The following is a 22,227-nucleotide window of genomic DNA, read 5'->3' on the forward strand; positions in this document are numbered from 1 at the left end:
AAACAATTTGAAATAATTAATAAAATAATTATCAATTTACGTTATTTTTATTTTCTTTTTTGATGATCCTACCATCTGTCAAAGTCAGCTTTGGCCGCCATTGAAGATTCGTTTCTTTATTGAACTGACTAATATCTATTTAAAAATGGGTATTTTATCATTTTTCTTAACTTCAAATGTTTCAGCTGGTAATAAAATGTCATAAATTATATTGAATATAATATTAGAATGATTGTCATCTTAAATAATATGCATTTTAATTATTACTTATCAATACTCTTTATTAGATATTCCTTCAGATAAAGGCTTAAGCAATGGTTTGTAAGGAAATTAAAATTACTTAAATCGGAATTATGTAGGTACTTGAAACTTGGTATGAAAATCTGAGGAAGTCTGTAATTGGTTAGATTGAGAGACGAATCGTGGAGGTACTATATTCGCACATATAGCCATAACCGCGTGGGTATTAAAAACGAAGCGATTAGTAACATTATCAATTTTTAAGCGATAAAATTTAATTAATCAAGGTCACAGCAAACAATTAATAAGTACAGAAAGATTGTAGGTGGAAACAAAATTGTCGGACGTAGGCAGTAGGCACTTGTATAAATGCCTTAAAATTAGTAGGTCTAACTCAACATATTTCCACAAAGATAAACCATTTTTTAATTTAATTTTTTCGTCGGCCTATTAGAATGTATCATGCCAGGAAAATTAAGAAATTGTTATTACTCATGAGGATTAGTGATAGTTGATTCCAAGTTCCAAGTCCAACTAACGTAAAGCCTAAAGGTTCCGTACTACTTATATCACCACAGATATTATAATAACAAACTAGACTATTATCTACAAATATAAGTAGGAAACAACGGCAAAGAACATATTTATATCGGAAAACCCCTTAAATATATAACAGAAATATAAAAGGCAATCATTTCACTATATAGGTAGGTGTTATAAAATAAAGTCCTTCGTTTTCCATTCTGTATTGAACTGTTTTGTAGCCTGGTTTTCCAGCAGAAGGAAAGGTTGTATACACATTGTATGTGTATACAACCTTTAGTTCCTTTTTTAGTGTTTTTCCTAAATGTAATATTAAAATTATTGATTGACCTTCATCACTTTTCATCCAAAGTTCAAAAAGATTGTGATTTTGATAATACATATTTTTAGCTTTTAAATATTGATGTATATTATGAAATCTGAAATCGATTAATGTAATCTGTGATTAGTGTGAGTGCATTTTATTAATTTATGCAATTATTGTTATGCAATCTTTAAAAAAAAATATGATCGAAGAATGCAATTATTGGTAGTTAAGTATTTTTTTATTTTAAACTTTATTAGGCGAAAATGGTTTATATGAGGATAAATTAGGAATACCGGATAATTTGAGAATAAGTTACTTAAATTAGGGCCGATATTTCAATGCTTGAATAAAACTTATTCGTCGAATAATGCATAAAACTACCACTTTAAAAACGTATTCTAATTGCCCGTAATTGACAGTTTACGTGACATTTTAATATTATCGTGTAATACTTTATTGGACGGATAAGTTTTATCCAAGCATTGAAAAATCGGCCCTTAGAAAGGTAATTCAATATCCAACACTCATTTTTGGCAGAGAGATAACATAAGTTTAGGCAAAACGACATTATGGGTTCAAATAAAAATAAAACAGTTTATTACCTTTTCTTATACAAATTTATTATTATCAAAAATATACTAATATTCGATGATTCATAACACCTTGTACCTACTATACTTATATCTAGAATGTTGACTTTACTTAACGTAAATCGTCACATAAACTATTAAATTTAAGAGTACTGAATTAGTTAATTGTTTTTTTTTGCATTTATAAATAAAATTATTCGGCAAACATTAGTTTAGATCAATTTTTAACCAATACCTTTGAGTATTACTTAAATTTAGTATATAAAAAATATGTTGTATAGAAATCTGTATTTCAAGTACATGTAGGATACTGTAAAGAGTTTACTCTTTACAATTAATTAATTTTTAAAACATTTGGCAAGCAGGATGGCCTATTTACAACTATAGTTGAAATCAACTTATTCTTACGAGTCATTAAATCTCTTAATATTTATTCAACTTTACAAATCTCATTCTTGTAATCCATTGATAAAAATAAAACTATGGATGAGCTCAAATAAAATAGTTGTATGAAAACATACAACTTTCTCTTTTTTGACATCGGTTTAAAAGCCAGTTATTTAAAATAAGAAATTATTCAATTACCCAAGTTAATGATATCATAAACGTGTAGAGTTAAAATATTCATGATATTAAAATTAACACTTTAAATGTAAATTAAATTAATGATTTCAAATAAAACATGTTTATCAACTAATTGCATATTTTATTGTAATGTCTTGAAACAAACAAAAAAAGTATATCGCCCAAATTTTATAGTGTTTTTGCTAAAAAATAGTAGGTATTATTTCCAATATTTTAAAAGAGATTTCGATAGAGACCGTCATAAAAGTGGGAATACTGTTCTTTGTACTTTTTAGATCACAGAATTGATCATTATATTCATTTTTTTATTATAAGCCTTTGTTGGCTAATAGAATTTAATATTATTGACATGAGACAGCATAATAATATTGGCGTATTACCCATGGTCCCATTTAATTATGTTTTATTGGAGTTTGCAATAGGAATTTTCAAATGTATTATATTAGTTTTAATAAAATCTGATATCCGCAACCGAAACTATTCGAAACTAACGGATAGTTCGAAATAATTATGCAGGACATAAGAAGGGAAGTGCAGATAATATCATAATCCTGTCTCTTTAATGGTCAAAGCATGTCAGCGGGGACCACGGGTAAAAAGTATTTTTAATTCAAGTGCCCGTAGACCCACCAGTGGGTCATAGCGCGGGCACCACGGGTAATACGCCATAATAGGCGTTCTGTTTAAATATTTTTTCAAATGTCAAAATGTCTTCCTTTCGCTTATAGTATAATAAATAATAATTATTCTATAATTTTATAATTTGTTACTGGTACATGATTTCCATTAATTTGCGTGCTTTTCATTGCGATTCGAGTTTTTAATATTTTTAAAGGCAAGAGCAAAGTAAAATGTTACTACATACACACATACAATAAAAATTGATGATAATTTCATTACAAAATAATATAGCTACAACTTAAATTAAACATTGTCTTATAAACTAAAACATACACCCGTAAATTTAAATAATAATAAACAATTTGTATATTCAACTACACTTGATAATTTATATTTTTTCCACATTAACATATATTCCCTGACTAGCCTTCAGCAGAAAAGCACGTTTGTCGAATTGCACCGGATCCTGCGTTTTTGGACACGTTTTAAATCTAAAGTTTTTCAACACAGCTACCATTGCCAACTTTGCGGAGATCATAGCGAAGCGAAGCCCTGAAATATAAATTGAGATTGTCTTCATTTGTTCCATTTTACACGAGTTGTATCAATTATAAAAGAATCGTTTTAACTGGGGGTTAAAAACCTTGAACATTAGATTTTTTTATTTAAAATGCCTTATCAATATTAGAAACACTATTAATTATTGTTTGAGCTTTCAGAAAACTTTATTTTACGATTCCGATAATTCCAACGCTTTTGTCAATTTACGTGAAGTCAAAATGAAATAAGGGCATGATTCTTCCTTTACCTATGTCTCTAATAAGTTTTTTTGAACCATTGCGATATATTATGTAATTATATTTCTCTATGTCATTTTTTTTAATGACAGATACGCTAAAGAGACCATCAGAAAAGCACGTTAAATGACTCACCAATACAATTCCTGGGTCCAGCGCCGAACGCCAGGAACAAATGCGACGGTCTATCTTTCTTCTCGTCTTTCATGAACCGTTCGGGTCTGAACTCGTGAGGTTCCGGGTAAATATTCGGGTCCATGTGTATTCCGTATATTGGTATCGCCACAGCTTGACCTACATTTAACTTAATAGATGTTCCTGGTAGAACGTATGGCTTTGTGACCACTCTGTCTATCCTTGACGCGGGAGGGTACATGCGTAATGTTTCTGAAATTAAATATATTTTTCGATAAAGCCAATTTATTCAGTCTAGACCGCTAGAGAAAGGGAAACAATGTTGCTAAGATTACAAAATAAGTTAACTAATCAACATTGCGGGATCAAAATCGATCAATTCTTTTCGTTATTGCTGCCAATTTCGGCAACTATCCAACTGCGCAAAAGAAGAAGTAAAATAATGAGAGATAAATTATTAATAATTTAGTTCAGTGATCGAGTAATTAGTATTTAATATATAATTTTACGTGATATAAAGGCAATGCTCTCTGTGGCTTTCAATATAACAGATAATATAATTGTGTTCTCTTGACTTATACTCCTACATATAATATAGGATATATAGATAACGAAGATAATTACCCAGTAGAAAACCTTCCAAATAGTCGAGTTGTGTAAGAAGATCATAATTCATTTCCTTCCCTTCAGTTACGCTAATCACGTGTTCTCTGAGCTTATCCTGAAGGTCTGGTTTCGTGGCGAGCACGTGCGCCGCAAACGATAGCAATGTACTAGAAGTTTCGAAACCAGCTACAAGGAATATTATACTTTGGGCGTCGACTGTGCCGTCATCTAAATCTGAAATAGGTATATATATATTACGATTTTAGGGTGTATTCATATAGTCAAATACATAAATAATATAAAAGTTAATTTCAATTTGTTGGTTGATAATAAAATCTTTTTCGGCATTATGGTCAAACCAAAAAGAGTATTAAGATACCAATAGATATGGTATATTTGTTGGGATAATTAAATTGTAAGCGAGTTTGTTATCGTAATTAAATTATTTTTAAGAAGCTATAATCTATTAAAATATTTCACGCATTTATTTTCACTTTACAGAAATTAGCAAAGATATTCTTTAAATTAATTACAAGATACAATGTAAAAGTTTTATATTGTCGTTGACATGGTGATAAAATTTCTGTGTGATATCTAGTTAATTATTTATTCTATTGCGAAAAAATTCAAATGACTACAAGCTTAAATGCGATTACAATTATTAGTGAAGTCTCTATTAAGATGTGTTGAGAGTTGAGACTTAGAGCGTATACGCACTATGCGGGTAGCCGCATTGCGGGTAGCCGTCCGGCTGACCGCAAGCACAATTATGTACGTAATATTCATTTCTATGCGCACTGCGATGCGGCTACCGCAGACCGCACAGTGCGCATAGAAATGAATATTACGTACATAATTGTGCTTGCGGTCAGCCGGACGGCTACCCGCAATGCGGCTACCCGCATAGTGCGTATACGCTCTTAGTTGAGGCAGTTCAGGTGAATCGTAATTATTGTCCTAAATTTAAACTAGGTTAAGTAGAAGTCCTCTATGAGCCTACAAGATCGCAACATTATGAATTATGAGCGAAAAGGACCACTCAGCTGGTAGTGCACATGCCCAAGCACATCGATTTACTAAATATTTTAATATTTAGTAAATGAAATTTAATTAGAAATAATTTATTATTTCTAATTAAATTTCAAAAATTGTCTGGTGTCTTCACCAGGAGTCCTTTAGGAGTCATACGCCTCAATGCTAAGATGTCCTTTACCATAGTGTTAATAGCTGTCAGCAAAATATTTGATAATAGAATGTTGTTGAAGGATAACTTCGCACGATAGTGATATTTATCATTGAATTAATGAAATTACTACGGATATACGATATTACATCTCAATATATTGCAACATTCAAACAGGGCCGTAGTAGTATGCTATATCAGGGGTATCAGATATACGAAGCCCCCTAGCGTGTGTATATCATATTTAAACTATTCGATACATATTTGGATATATCGGCCAACCAAATTTTATATGGGACCCCCAAATTACTCTACGCCATTGCAAATATAGATATCTAGGTGACAAGTGAGTTTTCGTATGAAGTGCTTTATCTAGATACTCTAGAAACTTGTTAATTTACGCAACTATTCCCTCGTAGAGATACATACGAGCCTCCATGCATTGTATATATTATATTATTTATACTCGTCTTATAAAATATAGTTTACCTTTTACACAAGTTCTCTTAAAAATAAAAGGAAAACAGCAAATTCGGTTAATTTGCTGTTTTCCTGTTCAAAGAGGTTTAGATTTTTAAAATAATTAAATAATATTTATTATACTTACGCATTTCTGAGTGATTATTCCCTAACTGTTCTTTTTCCTTTTCCGCTGCATCCATCAAAAGTTGTAGGAAGTCATTGTGCCTACAAAAATAAAAAAATAAGTTTTTCTAATAGGAAAGGAAGTGTATCCTATAATCCACTGTTAAAAAAATATTAAAAGACATTAATAAGATACCTGTGGATAATTATTATTACCTACAGTACATGACTTCAAAATATTATTCTTAAAAACCAACAGATATTTCATAGAATATTGTTGTGAATCATAATCTTGTTTTGAGGTATTGAATGACGGTGCAAAAAATATAAATAGTAATTATAGTATCAACACGGTTTTTTTCGGAATTTGCCCATTTAAACAACAATGTATATTATACAATACAATAATAAAAAAATCACAACGACCTTTGGTCGTTAGACAATTATTTTGACTGTACACTGTTTTGTTTACCTATTCTGTTTTCGTGTTCACAGGTATCATTCGTATTTGATTTACTAATCAAGAAGATATTTTATCATCAAAGTCATAAAACACACAAAGAATGAACCCTATACACAGTCAACAAAGACTGTGGTTATATTTTATTTATTTTAATATTATAAAGGATAAACCTATCTACCAAAGTAGATAGTATTTTATCTACATGTCAATAATCTTCTACAAGTACAATTGTATTGCTGCCTTTCATGGAAATGAAAATAGTTGTAAATCAACATATTATCTAAGGAACAAAGGAGAACAAGATGATTCTGCATTTTATTCATAAACTAGAACTATGGTTAGATATTTTAGAATATTTAAACCTGTATATTTCCACTCTATGTGAATAAGTATCTCTAATTGTGAATTACCATTTGTTTAAAATAAATAGATAAATATGTATATTATATTTTCAAACTCACTTTTCTTTTGATGCTCTTCGTTGTGCCTTAGTGACTTGCAACATATCATTTAATTTCTCTACAACTTCACGGTTTAAGAATGATAGGTTAAAGAATCTAATAAAAGTTGGCATAAAAATTAATACGAAAAATATTAACATTCTCTTGGGCATGGACATGTCACCAACTTTTTCTGCTACCTGTAAATAATTTTAAATTTATTAATTAATTTTTTTTTATTTATTATTTTTATCTAGTATAAAAATATTAGAAGCTTTATAGTTACCAGTTACCACATTATATGATAACTAGATATGTATTACCATTGTTAACTTTGTTATCATCACAGTCCAAATGTATATGATTTATATATAAGTGTAGTTTATTAGCTTCACCTGTATGTTTGTATGTTTGTAACCGACTTCTTTGGGCGCGATTTTGACCCACTTTAAATGGCCAGATTTCGTTCAAACTTTGAAGATTTATTGAGGACCGATGACAATACATTAATTTGATAAAATTTTCTATTTTTTTAGTTCGGTTTTCTATAAAAAGCGTGTTTTTTAGTTTTTTTAAACTATTATTTTTTTTTATTTTTTTTTTATTGTGTGATAGGGAAGCGCTTGACCACGATAAACTATTATTTATTTATATGATGACTGATATGGTTATGTGGTTCACAATCACATATTGTAGAGACATACCTTTACAAATTTAGCATTTTCATCAGTAAGAGCATCTGATCTGATACCAAAAGCAGAGGCCCCAATTACTTCCAATGTAAAGTGACCCATTATATCTTTCATCTCAATATCTTTTTTATCTGTAACATTATAAATATATTCAATAGCTATCCCTCTTTTAATATATAATGTACAATTAAATGTAGAAGTTCTTTAAGTATGTCAATATTTTAAATCTCAGTTGGATACTAAAACCAGTTATGTGCAGTTTAAAAGCAAATTTTATAAATATTCACAACTATACTATACTACAGTTATTTGACACTATTAATAAAACATCACAGTAAAAAGTTTAGTAAGTAAGTACCAAATTGATTTAAAAATCCGACCAATTGGTCTGCACATGTTTGTAAAAGAGGTATCAGGTTCTTAAGTCGAGATGAACTAAATGTTGGTGTCATAATACTGCGGACAGCCTTCCATTCAGCTCCCTAGAAAATATATTACAATAAACAAAATAATAGTATTGATTTATTAGTACAGTAGACCCGTGTTTCTACGCAAGAGTACCTTATAATTTCGGCATATTACGAATGTAATAATAAGATAAGACTTTACAGGTAGTTCTATTTCAGAAGTAGGTACAAATCATGCTTCATTGTGTATTATTATTTATAAATTAAATCAATTAGACAAGTCGGATTATAGGGGCGACGAATAGGCCAGGGGCCGGTGTAATGTGGGTCTACTGTACATGAATAAAATCAAGCTTTGCTTTTTGTAGATGTTATCTTTATTAATTTGTATTTATAATATTGTAATTTGTGTGGATTTCCACTCAATAGAGACAATATTAAAAATAAATTTAATTTACCTTTAAGTTTAATATACTTCTACTTAAATATCTTGGTTCTCGACTTCTAAATCCACTTCTATCTGTGAAATGATCAAAATCGCGAATTGTTACTGCTTTAATGATTTCGCTGTCAATGAGATACAGGATCGGTCTTCTCCCTTCAAATATACCTAAAAAAATATTATGCAAGATTAAAGATGTTACAAAAAAAAATTAAGATGTTATAGAAAATATGAAATTGGTGCAAATTAATGCAAAATTAAAACTTACCACCATATGGCTGTCCTTTGAAATAGTTATAGATTTCCAATTGAAAATCATGGAGTGATTTCATCCCTAAAAGTCTGCCTCCAAGATTACCAACTAAGAAACGAGGTTTCATGAATTTTATTCCTCTTTTTTCAAAAAAGTCGTGAGTGCTAGTGTAGTAAAAATATAACAAAAATATAATTGTTAAAAACAGCAAAAGCTTCCAGTCTTCTATTATAAATTTTACAAGGTTTTTTGTGCCCGTGCTAAGCTCCATTATATAAAATAACGGAAATAACAATTATTTTATTGTATTCAAAAATAAAATATACACAGTCCCCTAATAATGTAAAATACTACTACGCAATATTTGTAAAGATAATTTTAATAGTGACCGGGCGTAATTTGTTTTCGAAACGAATTAACCTGCTCCTCACAAATATCTAAATGACACTGAAAACACTGAAAATTCAAAATTGAATATGAATTACTTTTAAGAATTTGCAATCAACTTGAAGTATTATCGTATTTCATTTGGTTCATTCTCATTGTGTGATTGTATCGAACTTTCGCAATGACATTGAAATAACATTGTCATTGATACTAAACGTCAATATATTGATGAATGACAATTGACAAGATAATCAATGATCTTCTTGTGAATGATCGTTAATGACAATCCCCGTTTTCCCTCAGAACGTTTTCCAATTACAGCACTAGAGCGCATTATGCGGCATAATGCTTAACGTTGAATGTTCCAACTACAGCAACGCTTCGCACAATCGAGCACTAGAAAAAGTAATGCGCGTGAAATGCAAATTGATGCGTGCAATTGATTTATCGTTAATAATTATTAATTGTTGGAAAAAATTTTAAAGCTTTCGTTTCATTGTAGTTTTTTCGAAATAATCAAAGTTAATTCAAATTGTGTTAAAAAAAATAAATGAATGAAGGTACAAACATTGAAAAAAATGTTAATGAAATAATCAAAATCCAAATTACTTAAAATAACCGTAAATTATTTTTCAACCAATTATTATACATATTGTATACCACTTTATTTACACATTAATGAGGTTATTGCTAACTCTATGAATATTTTTTTTTTTCAACACTGAACTTAGCGCAACCTGCTGGTGCGTTTCACGTTCCAATTAAGCATCAGCATAATTAGGCATTGTGCGGCACTGAGTCGCATTATGCTCTGCCTAGACACAATCTGTGGACACAACAAGGGACACAATATTGGTAGAGTGTAGACTCGTTCCGTGTTTTCCAATAACAGCACTAAAGCGCATTATGCGGCATAATGCTTAACGTTGAATGTTCCAATGCAACGCTTCGCACCTGTGCTTCGCACAATCGAGCACTCTTAAAAGTAATGCAAGTGAATTGCGTGTTTGCCAAGAAGCTTATATCTAATACACAGTAACTGTTTTTGTGTGTATTAGATATAAGCTTCTTGGTGTTTGCCTTACGCGACCCGCGTCGCCCGACCCCCCGCCAGTTCCCCTCCGTTTCTCTGCACAAGTCTTAGGGCGTATTCAGAAAGAAAGCTTGAAACTTATAAGCGCTTATAAACGCTTATCGGCGCTTGTCATGTTCATTGTCTTGCTTGTCATATTTATATGAACATGACAAGCGCCGATAAGCGCTTATAAGTTTCAAGCTTTCTTTCTGAATACGCCCTTAGATTATACACCTATAGATGTAACCACTAAAATGACCTTCCTTGAAAGAGCGAGATCGTTAATTGTCAAACCCATGCAAAGAAACAGGACAGAATATATAGTTTTTGTCTTTGTCGACATGGCCGGTTTTATTGTTTGGCAAGAACAGATTGTGACAAACAAACTTGGCGTCTTTTGGATTTTTCTGTGATTGTGTGAATTTACAGTGTTTATTGCGTATAAAAATTGGATAATACAGAATATTTAGTGTACGTGCGATGGTGGGTTGCAGTGTTTTGGGTTGTAAAAGCCGGAGTGAGCGAAAAATTGAAGGAATAACATTTCACACGTAAGTAGGCGAAATTATCATTTCTTTCGTTATTACAACGCCAGATGATCACCGATTATGATGTTTTGTGATGAATTCAGTGATGTGATGCCAAGAATATTGAGTTGTGATACGTGTTTTCACTATCTTAAAATAAAATAACGATTAACGATGAACGGTTCAGGGTTGCCATAATGGGCAATGGCTACTTTAATTTACCCAAATAAATCATATTTCTTTATTGTCAGTACATACTTACATACGATTCGAGGTCTTGTTTTGTGAAGAGAAAATAAAGATTATGATTATAATTAAAGATTATGATTGTTGGGTTTGCTTATCATGGTAGGTACTCATCCTACTTATATTATAAATTCGAGGGTTTGGATGTTTGTTTGTTACTCAATCACGCAATAACGTCTGGATGGATTTCAATGATATTTTGCACATGAGTAGTTTATTACCTGGATTAACACGCGGATGAAGTCGCGGGTAAAAGCTAGTAGTATAATAGTATAATATTTTTATTGAGAGGAAATTAATTCTTCTGTACGTAAACTTTAATTTTAGTTACATTTATTTAAGGGCTTTATTGTAGTTTATTTAACTTATTACTCAATAAAGATAAACTTTCGTAACATGCGAATAAAATCTTCTTTTTTCAGGTTTCCATCCAATATTGATAAAAAGAAATGGCTGGATGCCACTGGACGAGAAAATTGGCTGCCAACAAAATATTCAAAAATTTGTTCCATTCATTTTGATGATGATTCATTACTGTATAAAAATAAAATAAATTAAAAATAAATCATTCAAAGTGTTGGTAACGAGAGGACAGTAGTGACTTCCGGTTTTCTACTCTTTTTTGCCAAGCTGTACTTATTTCATTATGTATATAGTAATAAATAATAAACATGTTTATGTTATAGACTGGTTTTATTTCATCATTGAACGTGTCGTGTGTGTTTTATGTCGTGTCGGTCGATAGATGTCTATCATTAAAGTATTATTAAAGAGAGGACACCACGAACAAAATCTGTGCAACAAGCACGGCGAAGCGGGCCGGCTAGTGAGTCATACACTTTGTAGATATTCTGCCTCTTAATACTTATTAAAAAAATATGAATAAAATTATCAATTAAAACCAATCAATGTAACAAAAAAAAAATTGTCCGAGACGATTGACTCTAACTCGTGTTACAAATATGTAGTTTAAAAGCGATGCCCTCTCTAGTACGTAGTACGTGGTCAATGATGTCCATACAATTCTCCTTACCTACCTTACGGAGGTTTTATTAAAGTATTTCGTACGACTACGACATAAGAGTTACATTATTGAAGCTAGCATTTAAAATATGCAAATTCAGAATTTTTAGTTTGCGAAGTACTTACAGGTATTTATAAAGTCTGTTCGCGATCAAGTAAGATTCATAATATTTTTTACCTAATATGTGGGAACTGCCAACTTATTAGGCAACACCACAAAATTCTATTTCTGTTTCAAGTGCGGCCACGCCATGGTTACATCTATAGGTGTATAATCTAAGGCACAAGTACATTCGTTTCCGTACTGTATAGATCTCAGGTATAGATATTGTAATACTGTGGTACTTCCATGGAAATGTCACTGAGGTTGTCACAATTAACAAAAATGAAATGAAACATGTCAATTGTCAGTGATGAGTGATTGTGCCATTGTGGATCTGACTTCTGAGTGATCTTCATTCTTCAATAGTTTGTGGTCACTGGTTTGTTGACAAAAATCAAGACTTTGTTTTTCTTTTTTAATATTTTGGGAGATATTGAACAAACATGGGAAAAACATCAAAAGATAAGAGAGACATTTATTATAGGTTAGCTAAAGAGGAAGGATGGAGAGCAAGAAGTGCATTTAAACTGATGCAAATAAACGATGAATACAAAATTTTGAAAGGCGTAGAGCGTGCTGTGGATCTTTGTGCAGCACCAGGTAGCTGGAGTCAAGTTTTGAGTAAGGGGCTAAGACAAAACGCGGACAATGTAGATGATGTAAAAATAGTAGCAGTTGATTTGCAAGCAATGGCTGCTCTGCCAGGAGTCAAACAAATTCAGGGAGACATAACCAAACTTTCGACTGCAAACGAAATTATTAAGGAGTTTGAAGGCTTAAAAGCCGATTTAGTCGTTTGTGATGGAGCACCCGATGTTACTGGCCTTCACGATATTGATGAATATGTGCAGTCCCAGTTACTGTTAGCGGCTCTGAATATAACCACACATGTACTGAAAATTGGTGGCGTCTTTGTAGCCAAAATATTTAGAGGAAAAGATGTAACACTGTTATATTCTCAATTAAAACAGTTTTTTGAGTTGGTTACAGTTACCAAGCCCAAGAGTTCTAGGAATTCAAGCATTGAAGCATTTGTGGTGTGTCAAAATTACAATCCACCACCTGGATATGTTCCTACTATGGTTAATCCCCTATTAGACCATAAGTACTGTGACTTCAATCAATTTACAGGCGTTAACAGGTTTATAGTCCCATTCAATGCCTGTGGTGACATCAACGCTTATGACTCGGATACATCTTATCCACTACTATTGGAAGGACAGGAGCATTATGAATATAGAGAACCAGTACAAAGCCCTATCGATCCTCCATACAAAGACATATTGGATAAGACAAGAAATAAATAATTTTTGGTTTAACTGCCCATTTTATTTGTATGTGTCCTAAATAAAAGTCTATACATACATAATGTTAATTCTTACAATTATTTATATTCTGTCTCTGTAATTGACTAATATAATAAAATTTATGCATATGAGTCTTTGAATGTGAATTTTCTTAATTAATGTTGGATCCGTAAGAAATAAATAGACTACTGTACTATGTATTCTCATTATATTAGAATAATCATAACAAACATTACAATCACATAAATCACTGTCTGTGTTGCATGATTTCACCCCCAGGCAAAAATAATTATTTTTATAGGTTTATATATTATTATGTTATTCTGATACTTACATAAGCTTCAGCCCTGCCAAATATCATCAAAATTGGTTCAGTCATTTTTGAGATAGAGGGTTAAAAAGCATTCACCCAAGAAAAATAGTGTTGTTATAGCTTCCAAGCCTTCTTCACACGACAGAATTGATGAAGGCGGTTTGATTTGAAAATTACTATCCTATTAAATAAAATATTTAATTTTATAGCATCCAAAAAAAAGACTGTCACGAGGCGGGATTCGAACCCGGAATGGCGAAAAGAAGCGAGTTAGAATGCCGCCTCAAGATTGAATTTTTTCTATTCTTTAAAAATTTCTCATAACTACATCCCTACAAGTTCCCTACTTGTTCAATACACACAAAATACGTCAAAAATCAAAATATTTGTACAGCAAACTTTTTCCTGATATTTATAACTGGCACTGTTATGTTTCTCTTCTTCAATTAAATATGTAACTAGGTATGTCATATTTTTAGCTAGCTTTCAAAATTTTCGTCTTTTCTCATTAAATTTATCAAAATTCTTGTTTATCAATAATTGGATAAAATTTATGTAAGGATCAAGATGGGGCCTTACAAAATGCCTACATTGCAACAGTTTCTTAAGAAAAAGGTTTGTAGATATTTTAACGAGCTAGGGTAACCTAGGGTTAGAATGTCACATACATAGTATACATAAGACAAAGGCGCGAACGATCTTTTTGTTTAAATTCGCTACTTATAACCATGTGCCATGGCTCATAACTTGATCGTTGTACTCCTCATTACACACTATCGCCCAGTGTAATCTTTTAAAAATAGGTCTAGCCGCTGCAAAGATTTGGCGGAAAAAAACAGACGGACAAAAATAGTTAAAAATATTAGTTTGATACGTTTGATGTAAAATGATAAGTTAGTCCATAAATTTAGTATTAAGCGGCTATTTTCAATATATGTATTTGCAGACTTATTACCTACTTAATAGCGTTAATTTAATTAGAGTTCTAAGTAAGTATAAGAAGTAATATACCTATTTTTTGTTTTAGAAAATATACGATAAAAAAGAGCCTGTATGGGTTTATTTAGAAAGAGAAATGCGAGAAAATATTGATAAAAAGCCATACAACGAGAAAGTAGGAGCTTGGCTCAAGTTTTTAAAAGAATTAAAGTTCTTTTTTTACTGCGAAGGTAATAATTTTTAATAATATTATTATACCTAAGTAGATATGTACATATAATAATTATATTGTGTACTTACTAAATTCCGCCAGCGGTTTCGCCGTTTCGCCCGCGTAGTCAAAGAAAAACCCGCATAGTCATGGGAATGGGATCCCATGAATTTGCGGGATAAAACATATCCCATGTTCTTTCTTAGTTCTTAACTATCTCTGTACCAAATATGAAGTAAATCAATGCAGTACTTTTTTTTAAGTTTAGCCCGGAGATACATACTTACAGACAAACAAACAAATATTCTAAAAACTATATTTTTGGTTTCGATGTTGATTGTAATCCACGCCCCTATTTTAATAAAATATTAAATGTACAGACTTTCCTATGATTTTTACGAAATGTGTAGAATGTAGATTCTAAGGTTGCTGATAGACTTGAATATATTTTGCTTTTTTACTGAGCATTCATCGTTATTCGATAAATAAAGCGCAATCTCGGTTATTATTTAACTCTTCTGATTATTTTAAACAATTACCAGCAAAACGGAAGTATAAACGGCTTTGCATTGAAGTCGGACCGCCGTGGTACTACGAATTGTCAAGCAGCCAAAGAGAAGTTTTAAATGATTTGAAGGCCAATATTCATCAAGATTTACTCGAAGATTTACCGAGAAGGACGAGAAAGTCATTGTCCGATTTGGGCGTTACTTTAAAAATACCAAAACCAATATTGATGAAGGCTATGACGGACTCCATTGAGGATCCTGGTGTGTTTATCTGGAATTTATACACTGCTTACTACAAAAAACCACCCAGTGTTTTGCGGCCAGGTAAAATAATTAATATGGTGGCTATTTTCTTCCTATCAGAGTATACTTATCGTTTAAAAATGCTATTATTTTTCAGAATATGACATGAATGCGATGATATTAATGTCATGTTTAGTTTTTATTGATTTAGAAGAATGTGTACAGAGGTTGGAAAAATTAACGCATGCGGAAAGGCTTCCAACTATAACGAATGAGAAAAGTGAGTTATTCAATATTCATATAGATGTATTATACACTATTCTTCTTACACCTATGCCCTACGGTTGCGTCCGCATTGAAGAAAACTAAAAAACAATATGTTCGATCCAGTAGGTAGAGCTCTCAGATTAGCGCGTTCATAGCAAACAAGCATGGGAAAAAATAAATGATAAACTTACAAACTCCAGAGCTCTCATGTATAAATTTGGTACTTATATTAAAATGCATATTGCAGAACCACCGAAAAATTCACAACCCAATGTGCGATATGGAGAATATTTACAAAAATGCTATGTGCCATGTTTTAGCACACATTCAAAAAGTAAGACGGACAAGGACAAGCCGCTGCCTTTGGGATATAAAGTGCGACTACGAAGTGTAGAAGTAGGTTTATTTAGGGTGTTTACAGATTTGTATATTGAATACCTACCTACATAGTACATACTTAAAATTTTATTTCATTACAGAGTTATGAAAAGCTGTGTTTGGATAACGGATTTGTAAGTAAACGTTATTATAGGTACCTATATTAATACTGGTACAAAATACGAATGCACCTAAAATCACAAATAGAAAAAAATACTTTTTTTATTTGTACTGGCTATTTTTTTACATATCAAAATACAAAATCGATTAATTTTATTTGATTTAATTGATTAACCACGCATCGTTTATCATAGCTTGAAAAACGTAAAGAAAGAAATAAGAAAGAGAAGCAGACAGAAAGAGTTTGCAATTATAAATTTTGGGAACCCCCGAGCACTTTACGTTAGTAAATATATATAGGTATATAATATTCATTATTTTCTATTCAATATCTTCATTAAATCACTTTTTGTAAATATAGGAAACAAGAACCCTAAAATGGTAGCCTATGCTAACAAATTGAAAATGCTGAAAAATAAAGCCAAACCAAAATACAAAGCACCGTATAAGAACGTCCAATATAATGTTGGAGGTGTAGCTTTTACTGGCGGCAAACCTACTTATATTTTAAACGGTGAGTCTCTAAGCAATTTTTTCATTTATTTGACTGTCAAAAATTTATTTCACCTACGTGAGATTAAGCCGCCAGATTAGAAAAAACAATATAAATTATAATGATCTAATTTTTCTTAGTTTTTACCTTGAGATTATATTGGTCCATGGTTTTTACTATGTATTTAGCTTTTTCGCTTCGTTAATGGCAGAGCAATTGTATTTTATTTGTATTGTCAGGAAAAACATTGATATCCTTTCAATTTCTGATGCTAATATATAATGTATTTTTCAAGGTGTGTCGCTATTGCCTACTGGTTATATACCAATAAACGCTGGTATGGTGAATGTCGATGGTGACTTGGTCACCACTATTTGCGGGTATTGGAAGTTTCCGCGGGTTGTTACTGAAAAGTGTGACGAGACATGTGACTGCATTGCTAAATGGTAATTTTATATCGAAGAATATTGTATTTGTATGAATATGAACTTTACTATAAAATAACCAAGTTTTCTCGGATTTACCTACATATTTTCAAATCAATGCAAATGAATTATACGAATTTAAATATACTTAGGTATGTATTAAATGGAATTCTGATGCCTATGAATATTTTTTATATACATTCATTGTTACATTTATAATTTACTAGGGAAGACTCTGTTATGGAATATTTAAATAAATCGAAATGTACTTGTGGTCATCTGTATGACTTGTATCATGAAGGAAAATCTAAAGAGAAGTATTTTTATCCACCCACGAGACACGGAAAGCATTGGTTTGATAATGCGAAAATTTATCAAATGGATCCGATGGAAGATTTTATAAGAGATACTTTTCGGGACGCACTAATGTCTCAAGAGCCATCGGTATGTTTTTTACTTGAATCTCGTTTTGTTTTTAAAATATATTTTGACGTAGAAGTAGCTACAGCTCTAAGAAGTTATAGCTCTAATTAACTTGGGTTACATTGAGCCTTTACTAGTTTACCCATTACCTATACTTAGTAACGCCCTCATTCACTCAACTTATCAAGTAACATAAAAGGTGGGAGTCCGGAGTTGGGACGATAGCTCATTTATTTACCTACTTACTGACTTTACTAATAGAATGGAAATGATATAGAAAATAACGTAATTTCCAATCGTATTCTTGCAGCGTGAACCGTCTATGCCAACGATAGTACCTTCGGGTTTGAAGGAAAAGGATCTGCTGGCAGTATGTATCCTTTGAAAAACATTTATTATTTAATGAAAAAATCTTGATAATGATCTTAATATTATTGAATCTTAGAATTGGATTTTACTTATATTCAGAATTTTCAAAATATTGCTTCTAAAAGTTCGAAATTTACTTTCAGGCATTTTTGGCAGAACTATCAGACACTCCTTTATTGATTCCACATCTGCCCAAAGCAAATCTTCTTAATAATCTTCAAGAGTGGGTCAGAAAAAGGATTAAAGGCAAAATTTCACCCCAGGACCATAGTGAGTTGCTAAATAAACCCAATGAAAATTATGTAAAATTAAACCTTTACACTAGTATTGCTTTAGATAGACAATAGGTGTGATAAGAATTAATGCGCTAGGAGGCAAATGTGAGATAATGCAACTGTTAATAGTAAAATTAAACCTTTATATAGATCTCGCTCTACCCTCAATATGTACTAGCCATAACCTATAATATCATAATAAGAGTGTCAGGCTTAACTTATATTTTCAGAAAAACTGCTTCTACAATCACAACGCAGGTGGCTTGATTTGAAACATATGGATTTTAGAGCTAGAGCATATAGAATACCATTTACTCTTAAACAATTAGAGCACATGAATTGGTCACATAGACAACTAGTACAAAAACTGGTGAGTTATTGTTTATTGTTAATATTAAAATAAATAAATCATATAGACTACTAGCCTAGCTTTCCGCCCACGGCTTCGCCCGCGTTTTCAAAGAAAAACCCGTTCCCGTAGGATTTCCGGGATAAAACCTATCCTATGTCCTTTCTCGGGTATCATAATATCTCTATACCAAATTTCATGCAAATTGGTTCAGTAGTTAAGGCGTGATTGAGTAACAGACAGACAGACAGAGTTACTTTCGCATTTATAATATTAGTATGGACTAGATTTCCGCCCGCGGCTTCGCCCGCGTTTTCAAAGGAAAACCCGCATAGTTCCCGTTCCCGTGGGATTTCCGGGATAAAACCTATCCTATGTGTTAATCCAAGTTACCCTCTATATGTGTGCTAAATTTCATTGTAATCGGTTCAGTAGTTTTTACGTGAAAGAGTAACAAACATCCATACATCCATACATCCATACAAACTTTCGCCTTTATAATAGTACTAGCGGTCCGCCCCGGCTTCGCCCGTGGTACATATTTACGTTTTCTCTACATAAGAACCATCCTCGTACTTCAATTAATATAATAGAAAAGAATTATCGAAATCGGTTCAGCCGTTCACACGTGATGCCGTGACAACGCGAAACGGGTGCAGACCCGCCGCCTTTTTATAGCTCCCGCCGCGAAGCGCGTCGAACGCGGCAACTGATACACAAAAATAATCCTTATGACATGATTCTGTATTCACGCGCGATGACTTATAGCGTATTTCATGTATAACTTTGGTGTTTCTACACCGATTTACATGATTCTTTTACTATAACCTGCCCAGGAGTATGAAGAATAATTGTGCCAAATTTGGTTAAAATCCGTCGTGTAGTTTTTGTTTCTATAACGAATATACAGACAGACAGACAGACAGACAGACAGACAAAAATTTTACTGATTGCATTTTTGGCATCAGTAGCGATCCCTTATCACCCCTTCATAGTTTTTTTTTAAATATATTTCATGTACAGAATTGGCCTCTCTACAGATTTATTATAAGTAATAGATAAGAGAATAGAGACTAGAGTAGGTAATTGGAAAAATTATTTGTTGCAGTTTGAAGTACTTCTGGATGATTTTGTTACAAGAAATAGATTGAAACAGCTAACTCAAACCAGACTTTGGTGGTCCACAACTAAATACGATGTATATCCAAGTAAAGCATTTTTGTAAGTATTTACTGTACTTTAAATACAAATTATAAATTTTTCTCTAGGTACCTACTAAATTTTTTGCTTTTAAATAATTATTACCAAATTCACTTCCATTAACATTTAAATATAATATTAACTTTATACTTAGCTTATATACGAAACATTTTATTAATTTTAGGGACATATACTTCACATACATGCCTGGAAGAATGAAAGATACTTTCCTGATCAATCCATACAGCTCCGAACTGACGCCAAAACATGGTGGTAAAACATGTCCGCTCGATTGACGGAATGAAAAATATTGGAGTTTCTGTTATTTTTATTGAAAATAAAACAAAATATGTGGGCGTTTTGTGCAGTGTTAAAGTTTCGGTTGTTCTCATTAATTATTGTTTAACGCGTTTGGCAGTATTGTTTTATATGTTACTTAACTATATAATTAAGAAAAAGTGATTAAAAATAAACATCTATCGTTATTCCATTATTTTATTTTTATTTTACTCTGTTTCTTTTCCTATTCTATAAAAATCACATTCATATAAGAAATACAATTTTATTATTTTAAGGTAGAAAGGTTTGTTGTTATGTTGATTCAGAATTTGCCGCTTTTATGGTTGCCCCACAGGCTACCGGCTACGGTAATAGCCAATAGGTCCACCGTGGTCCACCTGTACTGTAGGTGTGTGGTAATAGACTTGTGCAGTTTTTTGAGCCTATCTTTGTTCGGTTGACCTGCGCAGGCATGCAGTGCAGGTTTATAAACCTGTATGTCAGATCGTAGCGTGTATGGCTTATATATTATTACCAAACACCAGAAAATGAAGAGCTTTTTTGTTCATTTTTGTGAACTGTACTGTTTTTTTTCTCGCATGGCAATAAGAAGCATTGTCAGCTTTGATTGACATTTGCAATATAAAATGTCATTTGTCATTAACTGTCAAATGTCAATTGACATTTGAATTAGGTACATCGCAAGAAATGCAGTGGTTTTATTTCTAATTTCGATAAAAACTTAGAAAAATGGCTGCAAGACAGGCTATTCAAGTTGGTACCAAAACCGTAAGGCCTGTGCTTTCTTTGAATGAAGCAGAAGCAAGATCAAGAGTATTAAGCCTTTACAAAGCTTGGTATCGACAAATTCCATACATTGGTTTGTACCATGTTATGTCATCAATGTATTTTAAATATAACCAAAAATATTGTTATTATTGTCGTCATAAATGAGTACATATTAATCGCAAAACCTTTTTACAGTCAAGGATTACGATATACCCAAATCAGAAGAGCAATGCAGGGCTAAACTAAAAGAAATCTTTCTGAAAAACAAAGATGTTAAGGATGTCAGAGTTATCGATTTGCTTGTTATCAAGGTAAAATGGACTGTAATATATTTTATAGGGAAATTCTGAAATAACAATTATTTTTGTGTATATTTATTGCTATACATGCTCATATCAATAAGAAAAAGAGGAGTTGTGTGTCCACTATTGTTGATGTACTGTACAGCTGTTTTATTTATCTACAATCTACATTGTCTCATCTTTATGAATGAATAATCTTATGTATCCTTACAAAGTAATACTTTCCTTATTTTCTTGTGGGATAAAATTCAATGTGAAATTTTAAAATAAATTTACATATCTTTCTTAGTTATTGTACCTATGCTACAGCATACAAAAATATGCAAATATTGATTATACACATCCCTATCCACTATTTATAAAAGATGTTAAAAGAATTAATTGATTAGCTGGATTTCAACAAAATATCTCTTTTAGTTTACTTTAGCGATGGCCTTGACTGCCACAGCAATGTAATTGTGTCTTTATTCTTTTCTTAAAATGTTTAAAAAATACAAAAAACATTATTTCCATGTCTCTTAAATTCGTCATTATAATGCAACAATCTTCTATTTACAGGGTCAAATGGAACTCAGAGAAACAGTGAATATTTGGAAACAAAAAGGCCATGTGATGGTTTACTTCAAACCTACTGAAGAACCTAAGCCAAAGGACTTCCTATCGAAATTCTTTTCTGGTCAGGAATAGAGAAATGTATATTGATGGATTGATCCTAATTATAGATATTGTATAGTTATATTATGTGTTGTTATTTCAAACTTCTTAAGTATGATTCACATATAGCAA

General features: G+C 31.7%; 4 protein-coding genes and 1 long non-coding RNA gene across 5 annotated transcripts; 4 read left to right on the forward strand and 1 right to left on the reverse strand.

The window, feature by feature from the left end:
* Positions 1 to 2,365: 2,365 nt before the first annotated feature.
* On the reverse strand, positions 2,366 to 9,383 carry LOC149903408 (cytochrome P450 9e2-like). The gene is made up of 9 exons (XM_090108527.1): positions 8,905 to 9,383; positions 8,653 to 8,804; positions 8,146 to 8,269; positions 7,800 to 7,918; positions 7,117 to 7,295; positions 6,215 to 6,294; positions 4,443 to 4,658; positions 3,819 to 4,070; positions 2,366 to 3,438 (listed from the first exon to the last, which is right to left on the reverse strand). Exons 1-9 carry the CDS (start codon positions 9,158 to 9,160, stop codon positions 3,275 to 3,277), a joined length of 1,542 nt encoding a protein of 513 aa, XP_089964653.1. The 5' UTR covers positions 9,161 to 9,383; the 3' UTR covers positions 2,366 to 3,274.
* A 1,190-nt stretch (positions 9,384 to 10,573) lies between these two features.
* Positions 10,574 to 11,807, forward strand: LOC149903409 (uncharacterized). The gene is made up of 2 exons (XR_016457391.1): positions 10,574 to 10,902; positions 11,547 to 11,807. It is a non-coding gene; the product is annotated as an uncharacterized LOC149903409 (long non-coding RNA).
* A 789-nt stretch (positions 11,808 to 12,596) lies between these two features.
* On the forward strand, positions 12,597 to 13,569 carry LOC149903410 (tRNA (cytidine(32)/guanosine(34)-2'-O)-methyltransferase-like). Its single transcript, XM_090108653.1, has one exon. The coding sequence runs from the start codon at positions 12,694 to 12,696 to the stop codon at positions 13,555 to 13,557; it is 864 nt and encodes a 287-aa protein (XP_089964779.1). The 5' UTR covers positions 12,597 to 12,693; the 3' UTR covers positions 13,558 to 13,569.
* Positions 13,570 to 14,903: 1,334 nt separating this feature from the next.
* LOC149903411 (uncharacterized) lies at positions 14,904 to 20,539 on the forward strand. Its single transcript, XM_090108750.1, has 14 exons — positions 14,904 to 15,039; positions 15,563 to 15,853; positions 15,930 to 16,052; positions 16,287 to 16,435; positions 16,519 to 16,551; positions 16,732 to 16,819; positions 16,899 to 17,051; positions 17,326 to 17,476; positions 17,683 to 17,899; positions 18,189 to 18,248; positions 18,391 to 18,517; positions 18,753 to 18,892; positions 19,980 to 20,092; positions 20,256 to 20,539. The coding sequence occupies exons 1-14, from the start codon at positions 14,946 to 14,948 to the stop codon at positions 20,365 to 20,367; spliced, it is 1,851 nt and encodes a 616-aa protein (XP_089964876.1). The 5' UTR covers positions 14,904 to 14,945; the 3' UTR covers positions 20,368 to 20,539.
* Positions 20,540 to 21,018: 479 nt separating this feature from the next.
* ND-B14 (NADH dehydrogenase (ubiquinone) B14 subunit) lies at positions 21,019 to 22,179 on the forward strand. Its single transcript, XM_090108435.1, has 3 exons — positions 21,019 to 21,230; positions 21,335 to 21,450; positions 22,000 to 22,179. The coding sequence occupies exons 1-3, from the start codon at positions 21,101 to 21,103 to the stop codon at positions 22,126 to 22,128; spliced, it is 375 nt and encodes a 124-aa protein (XP_089964561.1). The 5' UTR covers positions 21,019 to 21,100; the 3' UTR covers positions 22,129 to 22,179.
* The last annotated feature ends 48 nt before the right edge of the window (positions 22,180 to 22,227 follow it).

This window comes from Colias eurytheme, chromosome 13 (genome assembly GCF_061535395.1).
Source record: "Colias eurytheme isolate Ceu_HAF_F1 chromosome 13, ilColEury1 Martin Lab GWU primary, whole genome shotgun sequence".
In the NCBI taxonomy this organism is placed as follows: domain Eukaryota; kingdom Metazoa; phylum Arthropoda; class Insecta; order Lepidoptera; family Pieridae; genus Colias; species Colias eurytheme.